This window comes from Talpa occidentalis, unplaced genomic scaffold (assembly GCF_014898055.3).
Source record: "Talpa occidentalis isolate TD23 unplaced genomic scaffold, MPIMG_talOcc4v2.1 talOcc4.17, whole genome shotgun sequence".
NCBI classification, from domain to species: Eukaryota; Metazoa; Chordata; class Mammalia; order Eulipotyphla; family Talpidae; genus Talpa; species Talpa occidentalis.
The window spans coordinates 47,660,166-47,678,488 of record NW_023601754.1 but is presented as its reverse complement, the minus strand read 5'-3'; the positions used below and the strand labels follow the sequence as shown (position 1 = coordinate 47,678,488).

Below are 18,323 nucleotides of genomic sequence, written 5' to 3'. Positions count from 1 at the left end.
GAGGTCTGCTGCACCAGGTGAGTCAGCTCCCTGGCTGGGGGGATGGAACTCGTGCTGCAGAGGCTGCGGACAGCTTCACAGTGCTGAGTCTTAACCTCTGCACCACCAGGGAAGCCCCCCTGATTTAATTTTCCTTATTTAATTTACCTCATCGGTGATCTTTATGTGTATCTACCGCTGAGAACCAGACCGACTTGCTACCGAAAAGCATTTGGTGCGCTGGAGTTAGGGAAAGTGAGCAGAATTAGGGTGTACGTAGGGTCCAGTTCTCCCCAGAGAGGGGTGAAGGCAAGAAACGGGCCCTAGAGGAGGACGGTCTCAAAGCCCATCCCCGGAGCTGTGCTCCCCTCAGTCCTGCCCGGGTCTGGGGCGGCCTCCAGGGGCGGTGGGGCCAGCAGCGCCGGGGCTGAGCTGGCTGGGTCCCGCCCACGCGCCCTCCGGGACATGCACCCTCCCGGCCTCGCGGGGGAGGGCGGTGGAGAAAGAGCGCACGGGCGAGGGCTCTAGCTGCTTGGGGATGCGAGATAAGAAAGGGGGCGTCCCCCAGCGGGCCCCGCCTGCACCCCGGGGCGCCGGGGGCGGGCGCGGGGCTGGGGTGGCTATAAGAGGCCGCCCGGCCGGGGCTGGAGACGCTTGGCTCCCTGCAGCGACGGGAGCGCGGAGCGCCAGACCCCCGGTGAGAGGGCGAGGGCGGACCCGGCGTTTCCTCGGAGGGAGGCGGGGCTGGAGGTGCGGAGCTTGGGGTCTCTCAGGGTAGAAGGATCAGCGGGCGGCACTTAGGGACGGGGACCCAGCTTCCTGGGTCCCAAGGAGTAAGGGGGGCTGAGGGAGGAGGCTGGGGTCCCCCTCCCGCCGCCTGAGCTCTCTGTCTTCCCAGGCCCAGCAGGCGACCCCCCTCCGCGCGCCACCCCAAGGCCCAGAGCCCACCATGGCGGGGCCCCTGCTCCCGCTTCTGCTGACCCTTCTGCTCTCTGCCCTGGGGAGTGCCCAGCAAGGTGAGAACCCCCATGGAGCCCCCGCTTCGGACCCCCATGCCGCCAGCAGCTTCCTCCCCTTTCTTCCGCTTCTTTCTGACGGCGGGGGAGTCGGGCAGGGAGATGCCGGCCCCCTCCCAGCCCCCCGACCGGGACCCCCGTTCTCGCGGCTGCCTCTGGACCAGCGGCGCCCCGGTTTCCGAGCATGCGCCCGGCGTCCCCGCCTCCGTCTCCCGCTTCTCTGCGCTCTGCTTTCCTCCCGCGCGCTCGTCTGTCCGTCCGTCCCGCCGCCCGTCTCCAGCGCCGTCTCCACCCCCACCTCGGCTGCCGCCTCAGGCTTCCCCCGTCACCGCGTTTCTGTCTCTCTCAGGCCAGGGCGACAAGAGCGGGGAGAAGATCATCGATGGGGTCCCGTGTACTCCAGGCTCCAACCCCTCGCAGGTGGCCCTGCTCAGGGGGAGCCAGCTCCACTGCGGGGGCGTGCTGCTCAGCGAGCGCTGGGTGCTCACCGCCGCCCACTGCAAGATGAGGTGGGTGCTGCCCAGTGCCCCCGGGCCGCCCCCCTCCCTGGGCCTCTGTCCCCCTCCCTGGGCCTCTGTCCCCCTCCCTGGGCCTCTGTCCCCCCTCTCTGGGCCTCTGTCCCCCTCTCTGGGCCTCTGTCCCCCCTCCCTGGGCCTCTGTCCCCCCTCTCTGGGCCTCTGTCCCCCCTCTCTGGGCCTCTGTCCCCCCTCTCTGGGCCTCTGTCCCCCCTCTCTCTGGCTCTCTGCCCGCCCCTCGCCGTGTCTGTCCCCCCCCCCGTGTTTGTCCCCCCTCTTTGGGTCTCGCCCCCCAGTCACCCTCTCCCTCTGACCGCGGCGCCCTTTCCAGTGAGTACGTAGTGCACATGGGCAGCGAAAAGCTGGAGGACAAGAGTAGCCAGAAGATCAGGGCCACGCGGTCCATCGTGCACCCGCAGTACTCCACGCAGACCCACGTCAACGACATCATGCTGGTGAGACTCAACAGCCCGGCCAAGCTGTCAGCCAGGGTGAAGCCAGTCAGCCTCACCTCGCGCTGCGAGCCCCCCGGGACCATGTGCACAGTTTCTGGCTGGGGCACCACCACCAGCCCTGACGGTGAGGCCGCCTGGGGCCCTCGCGCAGCCCCGGCCCCTCCCCGCTCAGGCCCGGGGTCCAGTTCCGGCCCCCGCAGACCCGGAGTCCAGGCCCCGCCCCTGCCCCGCCCCCGAATCCAGGTCCCGCCCCCTCCCTCAGACCTGAAGTCCAGGCCCCGCCCCTGCCCCGCCCAGAAGCCCAGGCCCCGCCCCTGCCTCAGACCCGGAGTCCAGGCCCCGCCCCTGCCCCGCCCCGAAGTCCAGGCCCCGCCCCTGCCCCGCCCTGGAGCCCAGGCCCCGCCCCTGCCTCAGACCCGGAGTCCAGGCCCCGCCCCTGCCTCAGACCCGGGAGTCCAGGCCCCGCCCCTGCCTCAGACCTGGAATCCAGGCCCCGCCCCCTCAGGCCCGGGGTCCAGGTTCAGCCTCCTTTTCACGGTCCTGCTGTGAGCCCACAAGCACCTCAGGTTTCCCCTTCCAGGACCCTGGGCCCCACCCCCTCCCCATCAGCACCCAGGGTGCGCGCAGACGCGGCTCACTAACAGCCCCCGCTCCCCGCAGTGACCTTCCCCACGCAGCTCATGTGCACGAACGTCAAGCTCATCTCCTCCCAAGACTGCAAGAAAGTTTACAAGGACCTGCTGGGAAAGTCCATGCTGTGCGCCGGCATCCCCGACTCCAAGACCAACGCCTGCAACGTGAGCCCCGCCCCGCCCCGGCTGCGTCGCCCTCCTGTTCCCCCCACGCGGACTCTGTGGGCGACCCTGGCGAGGAGCGCGTCGCCCCTGCCCGCCCGGGCCTGGCTTCCCGAGCTCCTCCCGCCTGCGCCTTCCCGGGGCCGGGCGGGAGCCCCTGGGGCGCGCGGCCCCGCGGATGGGGCTGCCCGTGGCAGGGAGGGACAGGGCTGGGGGGCGGGCAGGCGCCGGAGCCACTGGCTGTCGCGCACACTCGAGGGGCTTCGGCAGAGTCACTCGGGAGGGAACCCCGAGTGTCCTAAAGGCCTCACGCCGTGCGGAGGCCACAGGGCACAGTCAGCCCGGGCAGAGCGCGGCCCCTCGCTGGGGTCCCCGCGTCTCCAGACCCCAAGGGGGCCCAGCACAGCACTGCGCGGAGTAACCCCGTTATCCGAACGTGGCTGCCGTGTTCATCGTGGATTTTGTTTTTCAAGTTAAACTTGATTTCCTGAAGCGTCCTCAGAACTGCGCTACTGCGGTCGCTGAGATTGCAGGCTGGACGCTCGTCTGCCTCCCCGCATCCGGCCCGCTGCCCCTCCTCTTCGCTCCCCGCCCTCATCGCTGGCACCTCTCTGCCTCTGCGCATCGTCTCCCCGCGTCCTCTTCCCCCAAGTCTCTCTCACACCCAAGTTCATTCCACGCTTTTCTTCCGCGGTGTTTTCTCTGCCGGGATTTCTCCCTTTTTAAGATTAATTTATGCACACACGAGCTGGGGTGCAGGCCAGAGGTGCGGGAGGTGAGAGGATTCACCACAGACAGAGCGGGGAGCAGAACAGGCAGACTGACTGAAACACCCTGCCGAGGGGGCAGCAGAGGGAGACAGGAGAGGTCTGCCGCGCCATGTGGGTAGCTCCCTGGCCAGGGATCGAACTCATGCTGCAGAGGCTGTGGATAGCTTCACAGGTTGTGTCTCAACCCCTTGTGCCATCAGGGAGGCCCCCTAAATACTTTTTGAACCAGGGGTTCATGTGTTCATTTTGCACTGGGTCCTGTGAATGATGTCATCGGCCCCGTCCCCGGTTTCCACCCCCGCAGAAGTGTGAATGGACACTGAGCCCCAGAAGCCCCGCCCCTTCTCTGTGATTGGCCGTCTTGGCTGGGACTCAAACCAATGTTTTCAGAGAATCTTTTTTGCCCTCCCACCAGTTCCAATTCCTGTTCTCCCATTGGTCCCCTGGACAGCGAGTCTCTTCCCATTGGCCAGGGTGGAAGTCCATGGGTCCAGTGAATGACACTTAGCTAGAACCTGGGACTTGCTCTGTAGCTGAAACTCATCTGCTCTCTCCCTTCAGGGTGACTCAGGGGGACCCCTGATGTGCAAAGGGACCCTGCAAGGCCTGGTGTCCTGGGGAACCTTCCCTTGTGGCCAAGTCAACGACCCCGGTGTCTACACCCAAGTCTGCAAGTTCTTCAGTTGGATAAAGAAGACCATGAAGAGTTACCGCTAGTACCCCCATCTCTCCACCGCTAGTACCCCCATCTCCCCACCGCGACCACCCCAACAGGAAATTCGCAGAAATCAGATGTCCCGTGGCCTAGACTCAAGTTTGACTTTACCTTTCCTCAAAGACGCATTCGAATTTCCACATCATGTCACGTGTGTGAACCCATCGAATTGGCAAGGACCTAAAACCCCATCAAGGAACCCCGAATCCTCAGCACTAGGAAGGATGCAGCGTGTACCCAGCACTCAACCACCGGGACTATAAACCTGGTACCATTTTTATGGAAGGCAACACCTTACTCACCACCTATGTATGACCCATTGTTCTGATTCTAGGAAGAGGCTACCCCAAAAAAACATATGGCGCAAGGCCCGAATTCATGACATCAATCACACCAGAACTAAGCATGCCCCAGCGGCGTGGACTGTAAAGTAAACAGTGGGCCGGGTTGAGACAGGACACATGCAGCCGTCAAGGATGATCATTATGCAGAGCTGTGTTGTGCAAGAGTGCTTATGTTGTCTGCTGTGGAGGAGAAACGGGAGATACAGAGAGACCTAAATCTCTGACCCCCGCTGTGTACAATGAAATACTCACAGAATAAAGTCTGAGAGGCCTCTCCATCCAGTTGTGTGTAGCACACTTGTGGGGGGCCGCCCTTCCTGGGACTTGGAAGGGAGCGGCAGTGCGTCTGTGCAGCTGTGCGAGCTCGAGCTGGGAGCCCGAGACACGCAGGTGGGGGCTCTTGAGGCAGCAGGTTGAGCCTGACAGAGCCAAGGTGAGGCGGGAGCCCCGGCTGCTCACTGCCCATGCTGTCTCCCTTTGCCAGGTCTCTGCTTCCCTCTTGTAAAATGGGACAGAGGAGGGAAAGGAGCCAGGGGAGACGGGAGGGGAGAGAGATGAGGCTGCTTCATGGGGGGTGGGGGGAAATGTGCAAGCTTCCCGGCATTTCACGGGACATTAGAAGCAGGGTGGCGGGTAGGTCACCTGGGCCCCATGAGGACCTGCCAAGATGAGCACTCGGCTTCCTGACAGGAAGACAGGACCAGTGAGAACGCGGGTAGGGGGGCTTCTATTTGCAAGGAAGGCAGGGATGGGCCCGTGGAAGGGGGAGGGGAACCGTCCCCAGTGACTCAGCCTGGCCTCTCCCAACCTGCTGCTTCCGAGGCTCCCCTGGCGGTCACGCCTCAGACGCTGCTGACAGGGATCTCCTGCAGCCAGGGCTCTCCTACCTGCCTTTCCAGTTTCTCCCCAGAATTCCCCTGGGCCAATAGCCTCCAAATCCTTCCTTCTTCATCTCATCTCCCACTTACATATCTCTGCACCCCAATACACACACACACCCTGGTGTTGGAGAAATTCTGCAGCTACTGATTCCTGCATATAAGAGGGTAATTGCTGCCTTCCCGTAAAACACAGGAGTCCAGGCCCCGCCCCTCCCGCAGACCCTGGTCCAGGCCCCCCTCCCTCAGACCCAGGAGCCCAGGCCCCGCCCCTCCCTCAGACCAGGAGTCCAGGCCCCTCCCCTCCCTCAGACCCAGGCGTCCAGGCCCCGCCCCTCCCTCAGACCCTGGTCCAGGCCCCGCCCCTCCCTCAGACCAGGAGTCCAGGCCCCGCCCCTCAGGCCAGGCGTCCAGACCCGCCCCTCCAACAGACCCTGTCCAGGCCCCGCCCCTCCCTCAGACCCAGGAGCCCAGGCCCCGCCCCTCCCTCAGACCAGGAGTCCAGGCCCCGCCCCCTCCCTCAGACCCAGGCGTCCAGGCCCCGCCCCTCCTTCAGACCCGAGTCCAGGCGCCCTCCTACCTCCCTCAGACTGGGGCCCTGGTCCCCAGGCTCCTCCCTCAGATCTAGGATTTCACATCCTCTTCCTGCCTTAAAGTTGAAAGAATGACAGAGATTTTTAACCCCATTAAGCTCCATCAAATCTTCCACTCTGCAGCAAGCCTCCCCGAATCAATATCCAACCCAAATTGTTTCTAAGTAGCACACACTGCAGTGGCTGCAGTCAGCCTGGGGCCGCCTAGCCCTGCCTCAGCAGCTCCCGTTTGTGCGTGTGTCTCCAGGCGGGTGGCTGGAGAGCGCCCTCTTGTCGAATTTTGAACAAGAAAAGGCATTAACTCTGGAAGCCAGACCTCCTGGGCGTCAATCCCACTTCCAACACCTGCAAGCTTTGCACTCAGGCACCTCACATCCCCACCCCTGTTTCTTTATACTGGAAATGAGAGGAACAGCACCCACTTTCCAGGGCCGTAAAGATAAAGTCAGTTTGAGATTCAGAAAGTGCTAGAATATCACCTGACACAGAACCTGCCTCTGATGAGCATTGGGTTTTGCTAGTTGTGCCTCAGGGCACTTTTTACTGCTTACCCTCAAACGTTTTCTTTTCTTCTTTTTATGGTGTAAACATTTATACTTAGCGTGAGCCAGCGGGGGTTCCCTCTAGAGGATCCTAATTTAGTGGGCAACACCCAAAGTGCCCTCATCAGGCCCCATGAGCCTCTGCCCTGTCCTCTCCACCAGGCCTGAGGGCCCTGGCTGCGGCCACGTGAGTGTCGGAGCTTCTCCACAGCCTGATTCAGCTGGTGTGTGCAGATCTTGATGTCCAGCATGAACAGAGCGTGTCCTGTCTTCTCTCCTCTCTCTTCACGGGGGACTTGGTGGCCTAGTGGTCACCTCGATTCTCCTGAGGTGCGTTCCCTGATTTGGGTTGCGGTGTCTTGGGCTGCGGAAGGGGGGGAAGTATGAAGCCTGTGGCCTCGGATTTAGGAAAGCTTTTACTTTTGGCGCCGTCTTTGTGAAAAGGGTCTCCCTTGTGACCTTTTTTTAGAAGCATGTTTTTTTTTTTTAAAGGTTGGGAAAAGAGATGTGGGGATTTTTTTTTTAAAGATTTATTTTATTTATACAAGAGTCGGGGTACAGGCCAGATGTGCAAGGGGTGAGAGGATTCACCAGAGACAGAGCAGGGAACAGAACAGGCAGACTGACAAAATACACTGCTGAGGGGAGCAGTGGGTGAAACAGGAGAGGTCTGCTCACCATGTGGGTTGCTCCAAGGCCGGCGGGGATCGAACTGGCACTGCAGAGGCTGTGGACAGCTTCACAGTGCCGTGCTCAAATGCCTGCGCCACCAGGGAGGCCTGAGATGTGGGGATTTTATTTTATTTTATTTTTTAAGATTTGTTTATATATACAAGAACTGGGGTAGGGTCAGAGGTGCAGGAGGGTGAGAATTCACCAGAGACAGAGCGGGGAGCAGAACAGGCAGACGAACTGAAGACACTGTTGAGGGGAGCAACGGGTGAGGCAGGAGAGGACTGCTGCACCATGTGGGTTTCTCCCTGGCCAGGGATTGCACTCGTGCTGCAGAGGCTGTGGACAGCTTCACAGGCTGCGTCTTAACCCCTTGTGCCACCAGGGAGGCCCAGAAGCATGTTCTTTATTGAAGACTTGCAGAACATGTCGATTCAGAAGGAAACACCCCATAAATGAGCACTGTGGGAGGAGGGGTGGCAAAACCTGGGTCGGGCTTGAAACACCCTAGTCTTAGAAGTTCCTCCACTCCCCTCCAGTGGCCACCTCGCTCCCCAATCCACCTGTCCAACACAGCCGCGGTGTGGCAGACAGGTGAGCCTGGGTGGGCCACATCCACGCCATGTTGGAAGTTGAACTCCATTACTTCCTGGGCGTCTGGCATTGAGAAATTAGCTTCCCAGCCTCAGTTTTCTTATCTGTAAGAAGGGAGTGGGCGTAATGAAGTCATTTAGTCATTTGGTCAACATTTCCTAAGGCTCCCTGTGGGCCAGTCCTGCGTGGATGCTTGGGACATCGGGGTGAGTAAGCCCCGGAATCTGCCCTCAAGGAGTTGGAGGTCCGGTGGGGGAGACGGACAAGGATCCAGATGATCATGATGCAGGGAGACATGAGGGAGGCACCTGCTGCGGGAACTCAGACAAGAGAGTGACTAAACTAACTGCAGAGGGTGGTGTTCAGGGAAGGCTTCCTGAAGGAGGTGATGGCCAAACCAAGACTTGAAGGACAAGTTATCGGTGCCAGGAGAAGCTGAGAAAAGGGAATAGGCCAGGAGAAGGGCTAGGAGTTGTGGGGGTAGCTCGGGGAAGCTTCGGACAACCGCCATGACTGAGCAGGAGAACAGGGGGCAGGACTGAGCCTGACAAGATGGCGGCCACTCCCGCACTGGCGCCTGGCTGGTGACCCATGTCCAGTTCCCACTGAAAGGCTCGAGAAGCGTGAACGGGATCTTAGACTCCATGCGTGTGCAGTAAACAAGCCAGCAGATAAAAAAGGAGAACAATGTTTTTCCATTTGTCCCAGTTGATCTCACGTTGGCGTGACGGTATCGTGGACGTGTGGGCTAGATGAAACACTGACAGAGCTCCAGTTTCTTTCTGCTTTCCTTTTCTTCAGCTCACACGACTAGAAACATGGCGACCTGCAGGGGCAGCTGGCATTTTCTTTTCCTCAGCCAGGGCTGCCTTGGGTGCTCAGGTTGCTTCAGCAGGGGGCTGAGGGGCCGGGACTCTGTCCCCAGGGATGGGCAGGGCGGGTGGAAGCAGGAGAGGGCAGGGGCAGCTCCAGAAGGAGGGAGAGCCCCTGGGGGGCAAGTGGAGGAGACAGAGGAGGGGCAGAGAGGAGACAGAGGGCTCAGGCGATGGCCGAGGGGAGAGAGTTGGAGCTGGGCCATGGGAACAGAGAGGCAGCAACGGGCCCCTGCTGGCTGGGAAGGTGATGCTGGTCTCAGAGGACATGAGCGGGGAAGGGGTGGTGCTGAGGGGACAGAAGGGCTGGGGTGGAGGAGCCCCAGAGGGTACACTGGATGCCGGCACGTTTTCATCCCGGTGATGGGCCCCATTTCAAGCAAGAACATGAGTTCCCTGCAGCGGCAGCCGGGCAGGCGCTGAGGTGGCCTCACTAGCACCAGGCCCTGGTTACTCAACGGCTTCCCTAAGCCCCCATTTGCCTTCTCACACCCAGCATCTGCCCTGTGCCCGCCACACCCACCCCCACTTCCCGCCACACAGGCCCACACACGCTCGGCCTCTGGCCCACACAGGCCTCCACCCCCTCTCCTCCCACCAGGGGGCCAAGTTCCGGGACCCCTTCTGCGGCTTTGCCAGGACTCTCGTTTCTCAGCACCCTCGCGTTTTCTTGATCCCGCTATGGTCACGTCTCTCCCCACGTCCGGACACCCTCCTGGGCCCCACCAGCGTCTCCCACACCACCCCCTCCTTAGAGCCCCCTCCCCAGTGTAGACCCACAGGCTGCTCTTGGAAACCCAGGAGGGGATCCAGAACTTTCAAAGCATCTGCGTGGACCCAGAGAATCAAGGGGAAAGACAGTCAGGGACACTGAGCAGGAGAGACACACGGACAAGACGCAGATACGGAGACACCCCATCGTGGCCAGCAGAGAGATGGGCTGGGGGGGCATGGACAGGGCAGCCGAGGAAGTTCTCTGCTGTTAACGAAGACTCGGGACTAAATGAATTTGCAGCAGGGGGAGGTTGGGGGGAGCCATCTAGAGCAGCTCTGCCTCTCACTCTCCCAGCCCGAGTTTTTATTAAAGATACGAACAAAGGAACAAGAAAATAGCACGCAATTGTGTTTTTGCTTATACAGATGAGTAAGTTACAACTGAAAACAAGTTTTCCTGGTTAACAGGGAACACGCGCAGAAGCCAGCACGTCCTCAGAACAGGAGTCAGTTCTGGGAAGAAGTTCTGTTTGCAGAACTTCTACCACCCTGGGACTCCGCATGCAGAGTGAACAGGTGCTCTCCAAAAACTCCAGCTCCCTGCAGGGCAGCAGCTCCCTGCAGGCTGGGACACAGGGAAGCTGTTATACAGCGGCCTGCCCGGAAGAGAGGTTGAGACATGGAGCTGCCAGGGGCCAGGCACGGGGTCTGGGGGTGGACAAAGCCCGATTGTTCCAGGCCCTTTCCCCATCCAGCCTGGGTCTTCGCCCCAGCCCAGGGCAGGGGCGGGACAGCTGGGTGACACACGCTTTCTGCTGGCTGCCCGGCTGCTGCTGCTGCTGGGGACGGGGAGGTCGGCAGCACCACAGAGGACTCACGGGCAGGTGCGTGATTCACCCCAACCCCACTGAACCCCGGCTGGCCGCGTGAGCGAGGGCTGGCAGGGGCAGCAATGCCTGAGACTGAGGTGGGCGGGTCCTGGAGCAGGTGGGGGAGGGGGTGTTTGGGTCTTCAGGCACTTTCTGATGGGTCCAGAAGTCTAGGGACCCAAGAACAAGCTCTGACCCTTCCTCCCTTCGACTCAGGTGTGTCCTTGCTCACTGTTTCTTCTTGAAGGTCCAGAATTCCAGGCCCCCAGCCCATCCCTCAGACCTGGGGTCCAGGCCCCTAGCCCCGCCCTCAGACCCAGGGTCCAGCCCCCTGCCCCGCCCTCAGACCCAGAGTGCAGCCCCCAGCCTCCTCCCTCGACCCCCTGGCCCTCAGTGACTGGGTTCTCCTGCAAGCCGGGGTCAGGGGTCATCTTGCTGTGGGGCCAGGAGGAATGTGTGTGGGAGGCCAGGGTGAGGAGGAAAAGGGTGGGGCAGCTCCTGCCTCAGGGACTGAGGGAAACAGGGGTTAAAAGGAAGCACCAGGAGCATCTGGGGACAAGGCTGGCCGCTTTCAGGAAGGTGGGGAAGCCAGTTGCCCGTCTGACGTGTGGTAGCCCTGGGTCCTGCTGCTCTTCTTTCCCCGCCCCACCCCCATCCTCCCTCCGAGGTGGCCTCTGTGCTCTCGGTCCTCTCAGGAGCTCCCTGCTTTTCTCCCTGCCTGGCGCCAGCATCTGCCCTGACACGCGCTGTTTCTGCCCCAACCCAGGAGCCCGGGGGCAGCGGCCGCAGGTAAGTCCGCAGGCACCCCAGAGCCCACAGGCCGGGGGAGCCGGTGGCCAGGGTGGCCGAAACTCCCGGGGCGGCAGGCCTTGGGGCCCAGGCCAGCCCAGTCCTGTCACTGGAAGGCAGAGCTCAGAGCTGCACGGAGGAGGGAGGGCCGGGAGCACGCCCTGCGGGCCTGGTGCTGGGGCAGAGGCGGCCTTGGAGGCCAGGAGACAGGGGCCAGGCCAAGGACAGCGTAAGGGCTGGAGAGGGCCGTCCAGGGCACCGCAGAGGATGGTGGGGAGGGCGAGGACGGTGGGGGGCTGATGGGCGCCTGGCTTTCCCCTCAGGAATGGCGGTGAAGATGCTGGTGGCGGCCCTGGCCCTGATGGCTGCAGGTGCGAGAAGGGAAGGGCCCAGGGAGGCCGGGGATGGGGAGCACTGGAAATGAGGGGTTCATGTGGGTGCGGAGGAGGGGTGGGCTTGGAATGGGGAGGTGGGGGGCTAGGCTGGAGCTGGGGTGGGAGGTGGGTCGGGGGAGGAGGATGAGGTTGGGGTGAGGACGTCGTGGGGAGCAGGCGCTGGGCTGGCTGCGGGGAGGCACCGGGCGTGGGGCTCCCTCTGACGCAGACCCCCCCACCCCAGCCGGGGCGGAGTTCCAGGACAAGGTGCTCCACGGCGGGCCCTGCGAGCAGGAGTCGCACCCCTACCAGGCGGCGCTCTACACCTCGGGCCACCTGCTCTGCGGGGGCGTCCTCGTCCACCCCCAGTGGGTCCTCACTGCTGCCCACTGCAAGAAACCGTGAGTCCCGGGCCCGCGGGGAGGAGCAGCCACTGGGACGGCACCCCCAAGGGCGTCGCGCAGGCTCAGGCCGGGCCTCACCGTCCCTGCACGAGGCCCATGGCCAGGTTGAGCTGGCCTGGACCTCACTGCGGCCTGGGCCCTGGGCGGTCAGGAGAAAGCAAGCAAAATGGCTTTGGGAACTGAGCTCCTGCTGGGAAACGCGTCGGGACCGAAGGGGCGGGAGCTCACGGCAGGGGGGGCGGCGGAGCCTGGTCTGGTTGGCAAAGCATCAGCCGGGGCACCTGTGGTCACGGCCCCGGGCCAGGCCCAGGAGCAGCAGAGGGGACGAGGGGTGCGGGGGGGGGGGTCTTTGAGTCCCACAGCAGGACTTGGGGGGGACAGGGCTGGCCCTGGGATGTTTCAGTTGAGCTACCAGTGGGGGTGGGGGGTGCTGTGTTTCTCCCCTCTGGGGCCGGGAGAGAAGCTGCCGGGTGTGGGCAGGGGAGCGCCCAGGAAGGGTGGCCGCTGGAGCGCAGAGCACAGGACATGAGGGTGGGTCATGTCAAAGCCGGTGGGAGGTCACCCAAGGTCGGCAGGGAGGAAGGAGTGTGGAGAGCCGGGACCCAATGGGGCTGACAGACCCACGGGGCTAACAGCCGCAGCCATTCTGTTCGACACTGGGGACAGGCCGGGTGACGAGCTAAGCCGTTTAGGTCCCTTTTCTGCCCCCCCACCCCGGACTCTCGGCTCCATTCTGCAGCTCGAAGAGGTAGCTAACGGGGACTCAGCGTCTGGAAACCAGCAGGAGCCCATCCTCAGGGTGGGTTCAGCCACAGACCCCAGGACCCTGGGACAGCTCCCCAGACTCAGGGAGCTCTGGCTTCAACCCCATGTTTTCACTCGCGCAGACGAATCAGGAGCACCTGCTGGGTGCCTGGACGGGCCAAAGGGAGCATGGTGGGCTGAGGTGCTTGGCAGCTGAGGAGCCACAGAAAGCTTCCGAGCAAGGGAGTGACCCTCAGATCCATCTCACAGATGCTGCTGAGTCATCCTCATGCGTCTGTGGGATCAGTCTCCCCGGAGGCCTCAGAGGGTCTTTGCCCGACAGGCCTGGAGTTGGCCTCTTGGCATGGCGGGTGGGAACTGGAGGCCCAGCAAGGCCCCTGTGCACCTGGGGTCTGTCACCGGGACTTACAGGAGGCAGCCGGCTTGGCCCAAGAGCGGGGAGGACCCTGGAGGTGAGGAGAAGCCCCTGGTCTCGCCAAGCCCTCGTCCCGCCCTCATCGAGGATGCGGTCAGGGTGTCTGGGTCTCTGCCCTTATTCTGGTGGAAGAACAATTGCTGTTCCCCCACGAGAAGCATGTAGTTTGGGGGTGTCCTTCTATTTGAGGCTTATCTCTCTCTGAGAGTCTTGCCTTTACTCTCAAGGCAGGGTTGAGGTGACCCTCTTCTTGTCAATTCCTGTCTCTCCTTTATGCTCCAGTCCTAAAACAAAGGACAGATATTCTGGTCCCTCCATTATTCTCTAGAACGTACGACCATGCAGACTGTCCTGAGGTGAGTTAGTCCACTCACTGCTTTTCCTTTGCTTCCCCACCTCACACTGCTTGGATTACCGGCCCCGCCTGAGAAGAACCCAGAGTGGTGTGGGGTGATTTATTTTGCACCCTGACATGCCAGGCACCAGTCTGGCATGGAGAGGGCTGTGTCCGATGTCCTCGAGCTGTGCCATTTAGGCCACTGGCCACAAGGCTCATGCTGGGCAGCTGCCTGTGAGACAGCACAGAGAGCCTTTCCATTGCTACAGAAAGTCCTGCTGGGCAGCGCAGCTCTGGCAGGTGGAGACATAATAAAACGAGTAAATAATAATATGTATTTAGTCCACCAGATGGTGATGACAGGTCTAGGGTGCAAAGAGAGCAGGAGAAGGACAGGGGAACTGCCTGTGGGCAGACATTTTCATTTTAATGGGCCAGCCAGGAAGGCTTTGCCAAGCAGGTGACTGAAGGAGGTGAGCGTGTGAGCCGTGCAGGTGTCTGGGGCAAAGCATTGCTGGCAGAGGGGACAGTCTGTGCAAAGGTCCTGGGGTGAGAGGCTGACTGTTGTCTTCGAGGAAAGGCAGGGAAGCCAGCATGGCTGGGGCTGGAGGAGGAAGTAATATCTAGAAGGTCACAGGATCGGCTTATGTTGTTAAAATATCTCTGGCTGCTTTGTGGAGGGTAGACCAGCTTGGGGCAAAGGCAGAAGCAAGGGGTCTAGTGAGGTGGCTGCCGCTGGCATCCAGGTAAAGAAAAGATGGGGGCTCAGGACAAGATGACAGTGGCGGGGGACCTGAGGGTGGTTGCTGAGTGGCGAGCCAAAGGGGCTTCTGGACGGCTGGCATGTGAGGCATGATGCAGAGTCAAGAGCAGCCTCTGAGGCTGTTTTCGGAGGACGGAGCCATCACTTGCCACGGAGGACACTGGGAAGGGAGCAGGCCAGCGGGTGGCCCAGGGCGCCCACCTCCCACCACGGCCCCTCTGGAATCTCAGCTGCAGCCCAAGAGCTCAGGAGGAACCAGCTTCCTTTCTCCCAGGAATCTTACGGTCTACCTGGGGAAGCACAACCTGCAGCAAAAGGAGAATCACCAGGAGGTGTTGTCTGTTGTCCGGACGGTGCCCCACCCGGGCTACAACGCCGCCACCCACGACCAGGACATCATGCTCCTGCGCCTGTCGCACGGGGTCAGGCTCTCGGAGCACATCCAGCCCCTGGCCTTGGAGCGGGACTGCTCGGCCTCCCACACCAGCTGCCACATCCTGGGCTGGGGCAAGACAGCGGACGGTCAGTGGGGTCGCTGGCGGGTCGCGAGGGGGTGGGCTCACGGGAGCACCAGCGGGGCGGCGGGGGGCGGCGCGTCACGGGGGGGCAGGGCCAGCGGGTGAGCAGCCGACAGCGGGCCTGGGTGCGCGGTCTGGAGAGCCAGGCCCGAGGCGAAGTCGGCGAGGAGGGAGGCCCGGGGGACACGGTGGTCAGGAGGCCCCGTCAGCCGGGACCAATCAGAATGCACAGATGAGCAGAAGGGGGCACATGGGGGCGGGGCTAGTGGAAGAAGAAAGGTCAGCACCGTGGGCGGGAGCTGAAGGATGCGGAGAGACAACTGGCGGAGAACCGGCGAGAGCCGGGGGTCCACGGTCTTCCCTGGAAGAAGAAACAAGTCCAGGGGACCAGCAGGAAGTACCGAAGGTGGACCAGGGGGTGGAGGACCAATAGGAAAGGGCGACCAAATGGGGGAGGGCGGGGCCAGTTAGGAAAGGGCCAATGGGGAGGTGGGCCGGGGATGGAGGACCAATAGGAAGGGGAGGGCAGGGCCACTTAGGAAAGGACCAATAGGGAAGTGGGCCAGGGGATGGAGGCCCAATAGGTAAGAACCAGTGGTTATGTGGTGACCAATCAGGATAAACGAATAGGCAAGAAGGCTTCAATTCGGGAGGAGGGGTCTGACGGGGTAGGGGTGCCCCAGAAGTCTAGGGGTCAGCCGGATGGCTGAAGGGGGCGGCACCGATGGAAGAGAGACAAGCAGAGGCAGGAAAAACCAACAGAACACGAGGCGTAGCAGAGAAGGGGTTAACGGGGAAGACCGGCCAATGGGAGAGAAGAGCCATGCAAAGAGGGGCCAAGCAGGGCCTCCCCGGTGGCGCAGCGTGTTGAGCGCTGCACTGTGGAGCTGTCCGCAGCCTCTGCAGCGCGGGTTCGATTCCCCGACGGCCAGGGAGATACCCACACGGCGCGGCAGACCTCTCCTGTCTCCCCGCTGCCCGCCTCAGCAGTGTATTTCGGTCCGTCTGCCTGTTCTGCTCCCGGCTCTGTCTCTGGTGAATCCTCTCACCCTCCTGTGCCTCTGGCCTGTACCCCAGTTCTTGTATAAAAATAAATAAATCTTAAAAAAAAAAAAGAGGGACTAATCAGGAGTCAGAACCAGTGGAAATGGTCTGAGACTGGGGGACAAATAGGAAGACGGAGCAGGTGGGAGTCAGGCCCGGGCCATAAGGAATGGCGCGAGGACGGGGGCTGTGCGTGAGCCCGGTGCCTCTCCCCGCAGGGGGCTTCCCGAACACGCTGCAGTGCGCCTACATCCACCTGGTGTCACGCGAGCAGTGTGAGCGCGCCTACCCTGACCAGATCACCCGGAACATGGTGTGCGCTGGGGACGAGAAGTACGGGAAAGACTCCTGCCAGGTGAGGACACCGGCCACCTGGCCAGGGGCAGAGGCGGGAAGAGAGACTCGACCAAGCTAGCGCTTTCCCCATAGGGCCTGGAGAGAGCCAGAACCCAAAAGACACATTCAGTTCGACACACAGGGACGTGGGCAGGGGCAGGCAGAGAGCCGGCGACAGCCAGACACGGGGACGGGGCAGGGTGCAGCTCCAGAGATCAAGAGCCAGACACGCAGGAGGAGGCAGATGGTGCCCTCCCAGGGAGAGAGGGCCTGGCGCCATGCCCACTCCCAAAGGCCTTTAACTTGGGTTTCCTTCACCGTCATCCACCATCATGACAGTGCTCTGCTGTCTGTGTCAAAACTCACCTACCTGCGTGGATGAGATGGATGAACTTGCACGGGCGAAGGGGACAGAGATGGAGGAATAAGTCATAGCCAGATGGACGCAAAGGAAGGCCAGGCAGTCAAGACCCGTTTCTGAGACTGTCCTCGCGTTCCCTCCCTCCCCTCTTCTCTATTCTCCACTCCCCTTTTCCACAGGGCGATTCTGGGGGTCCACTGGTGTGTGGAGACCGCCTCAGGGGCCTCGTATCCTGGGGCAACATCCCCTGTGGATCCAAGGACAAGCCTGGCGTCTACACAGACGTCTGCAGATACGGCGCCTGGATCCAAAGAGTCATCCAAACCTACAGACCCTGACGCAGGGCAGCCACCTTTCCATCTGCGCCCCCATCCCCCTGGCTGTGTACGATTTCTGCAAGACCTTGCCTGCCCCCATCTGCCCAGACCTGAGCCTTCACGCTTAATAAATCCTCCTCCCAGATTTTATGCCAGCCTCATCCTTGCATCAGGGAGTGGGGGTGGGGCTGTAGCCTTATCCCACCCCCGGGCATCCAGGAAGACCCCCCCCTCAAGCACCTCCCCTCCCCTGGTATTCCATAGCACAGTTTCTGTCCACACAGGAGGGGTCACAAGCCTGGCAAGTGAGGACCCCGCTCCCTGGCGAGACTGTGAGAAGTGCCCCCCTCCATCTGTAGGTTTTCTCATCCTCAAAATCAGGATAGTAGATTCCTGACCTGACAGGGGCTGTTGATCAGACCCAAGACAAACACGTGGCTGGGACCCCATGTGAGCCATCAAGAGTGGGCTTAGTCATGGTGGTGCCTCTTGGCCTCACCCTGCTTCCTTCTCTCTGAGACCCAGATATTCTCTCTTCCCATTTACAACCCGATTTGATTTTTCCTCCCTCCATCCTTGACTACTAGCACTCAGCAGTGACTCTCCACCAAATCTCCCTGACAGCAAAAGCAGGGAGGTGAGATCAGTGTGTGGGGGTGAGAGTAAGAGGACAAGACCAGGGACCCGATTCCCAAGGACCCCAGACTTCACGTGGAGAGGCTGGGTCTGTCCTATGGCCAATAGGGAGCCATGGAAGACCTGTGAGCAGGAGCAGCCCTCTCCTGAGGGGACAATCCAGGGGAGGCTGAGTGATGGTGCAGGAGAGACAGTGAGGGCTAAGCTGGGGCTGTGGCCGGGAGGGCTGGAGGAGGGAGGCTGACAATGAGCTCACCACAAGGAGAAGGGTGGGTGGGTGGCATTTTCCTGGGGACAACCTGAGGGTGTGAGAACACCTGGTGCACCCCAGAGATGATATATCATCCAGGATGGGGGAGGCTGGGGCTGGAGGCAGAAGCAGGTGACGTGGCTGGGAATGTAGGTCGATGGAAGATGGAGCTGGGGCTGAGATCCAGCTGGAACTTGACCTTGGTCCTGAGGGCCACGAGAAGAGGAAGGACAGGGGCAGATCTGAGAGTCAGAAGGATCTCTGTTGGGACCCACTGGAGAGGAGAAGAGTGCGTAGGGAGGAGGAGACACTGGAGGCTCCTGAAGAAATGAGGTGAGCTTAGGAGTGGGGTGAGGACCCAGGCTTCTGTATGTTTTTTTGGGTTCTCCCCACCACTTCCACCATGTGTGATTCCACACCTCTATGCCTGTAGCCCAGGCCTGCCCTGTCCTCACAGGCCTTCTCCTCACACCCCTGCATCCTCTCTGAGCAAGACAAAAATGGTGGAGAGTGGGACAGGTAGTGGCTCCCCAGAGGAAAGGGAAAAGAGGGAACAACACAGGGCCAGAGGTGTAAGTGGAGGAATGTGTCGGAACAGGAGAATCGAAGATGACTACCTGGCTCGGCTGTGGCCACTTCACTGGACTCCTGGCTTCTGCCTTCGCACCCCATTGTCTACTCTCCACCAGACA

General features: G+C 61.5%; 1 protein-coding gene across 1 annotated transcript; it reads left to right on the top strand.

Moving 5' to 3' along the window:
- The first annotated feature begins 893 nt into the window (after positions 1–893).
- LOC119248683 (transmembrane protease serine 9-like) lies at positions 894–16,883 on the top strand. The gene is made up of 11 exons (XM_037515556.1): positions 894–995; positions 1,345–1,504; positions 1,842–2,089; positions 2,626–2,762; positions 4,091–4,245; positions 11,065–11,111; positions 11,435–11,482; positions 11,730–11,886; positions 14,444–14,691; positions 15,950–16,086; positions 16,608–16,883. Exons 1-11 carry the CDS (start codon positions 929–931, stop codon positions 16,764–16,766), a joined length of 1,563 nt encoding a protein of 520 aa, XP_037371453.1. The 5' UTR covers positions 894–928; the 3' UTR covers positions 16,767–16,883.
- Positions 16,884–18,323: the final 1,440 nt, after the last annotated feature.

Excerpts from the sequence above, each read along its gene's own strand:
- LOC119248683 (XM_037515556.1), top strand. The coding sequence starts at position 929 with ATGGCGGGGCCCCTGCTCCCGCTTCTGCTGACCCTTCTGCTCTCTGCC. Across the intron at positions 11,112-11,434 it reads CCCGGGGGCAGCGGCCGCAG|GAATGGCGGTGAAGATGCTG; the intron begins GTAAGTCCGCAG and ends CTTTCCCCTCAG. Across the intron at positions 14,692-15,949 it reads CTGGGGCAAGACAGCGGACG|GGGGCTTCCCGAACACGCTG; the intron begins GTCAGTGGGGTC and ends CTCTCCCCGCAG.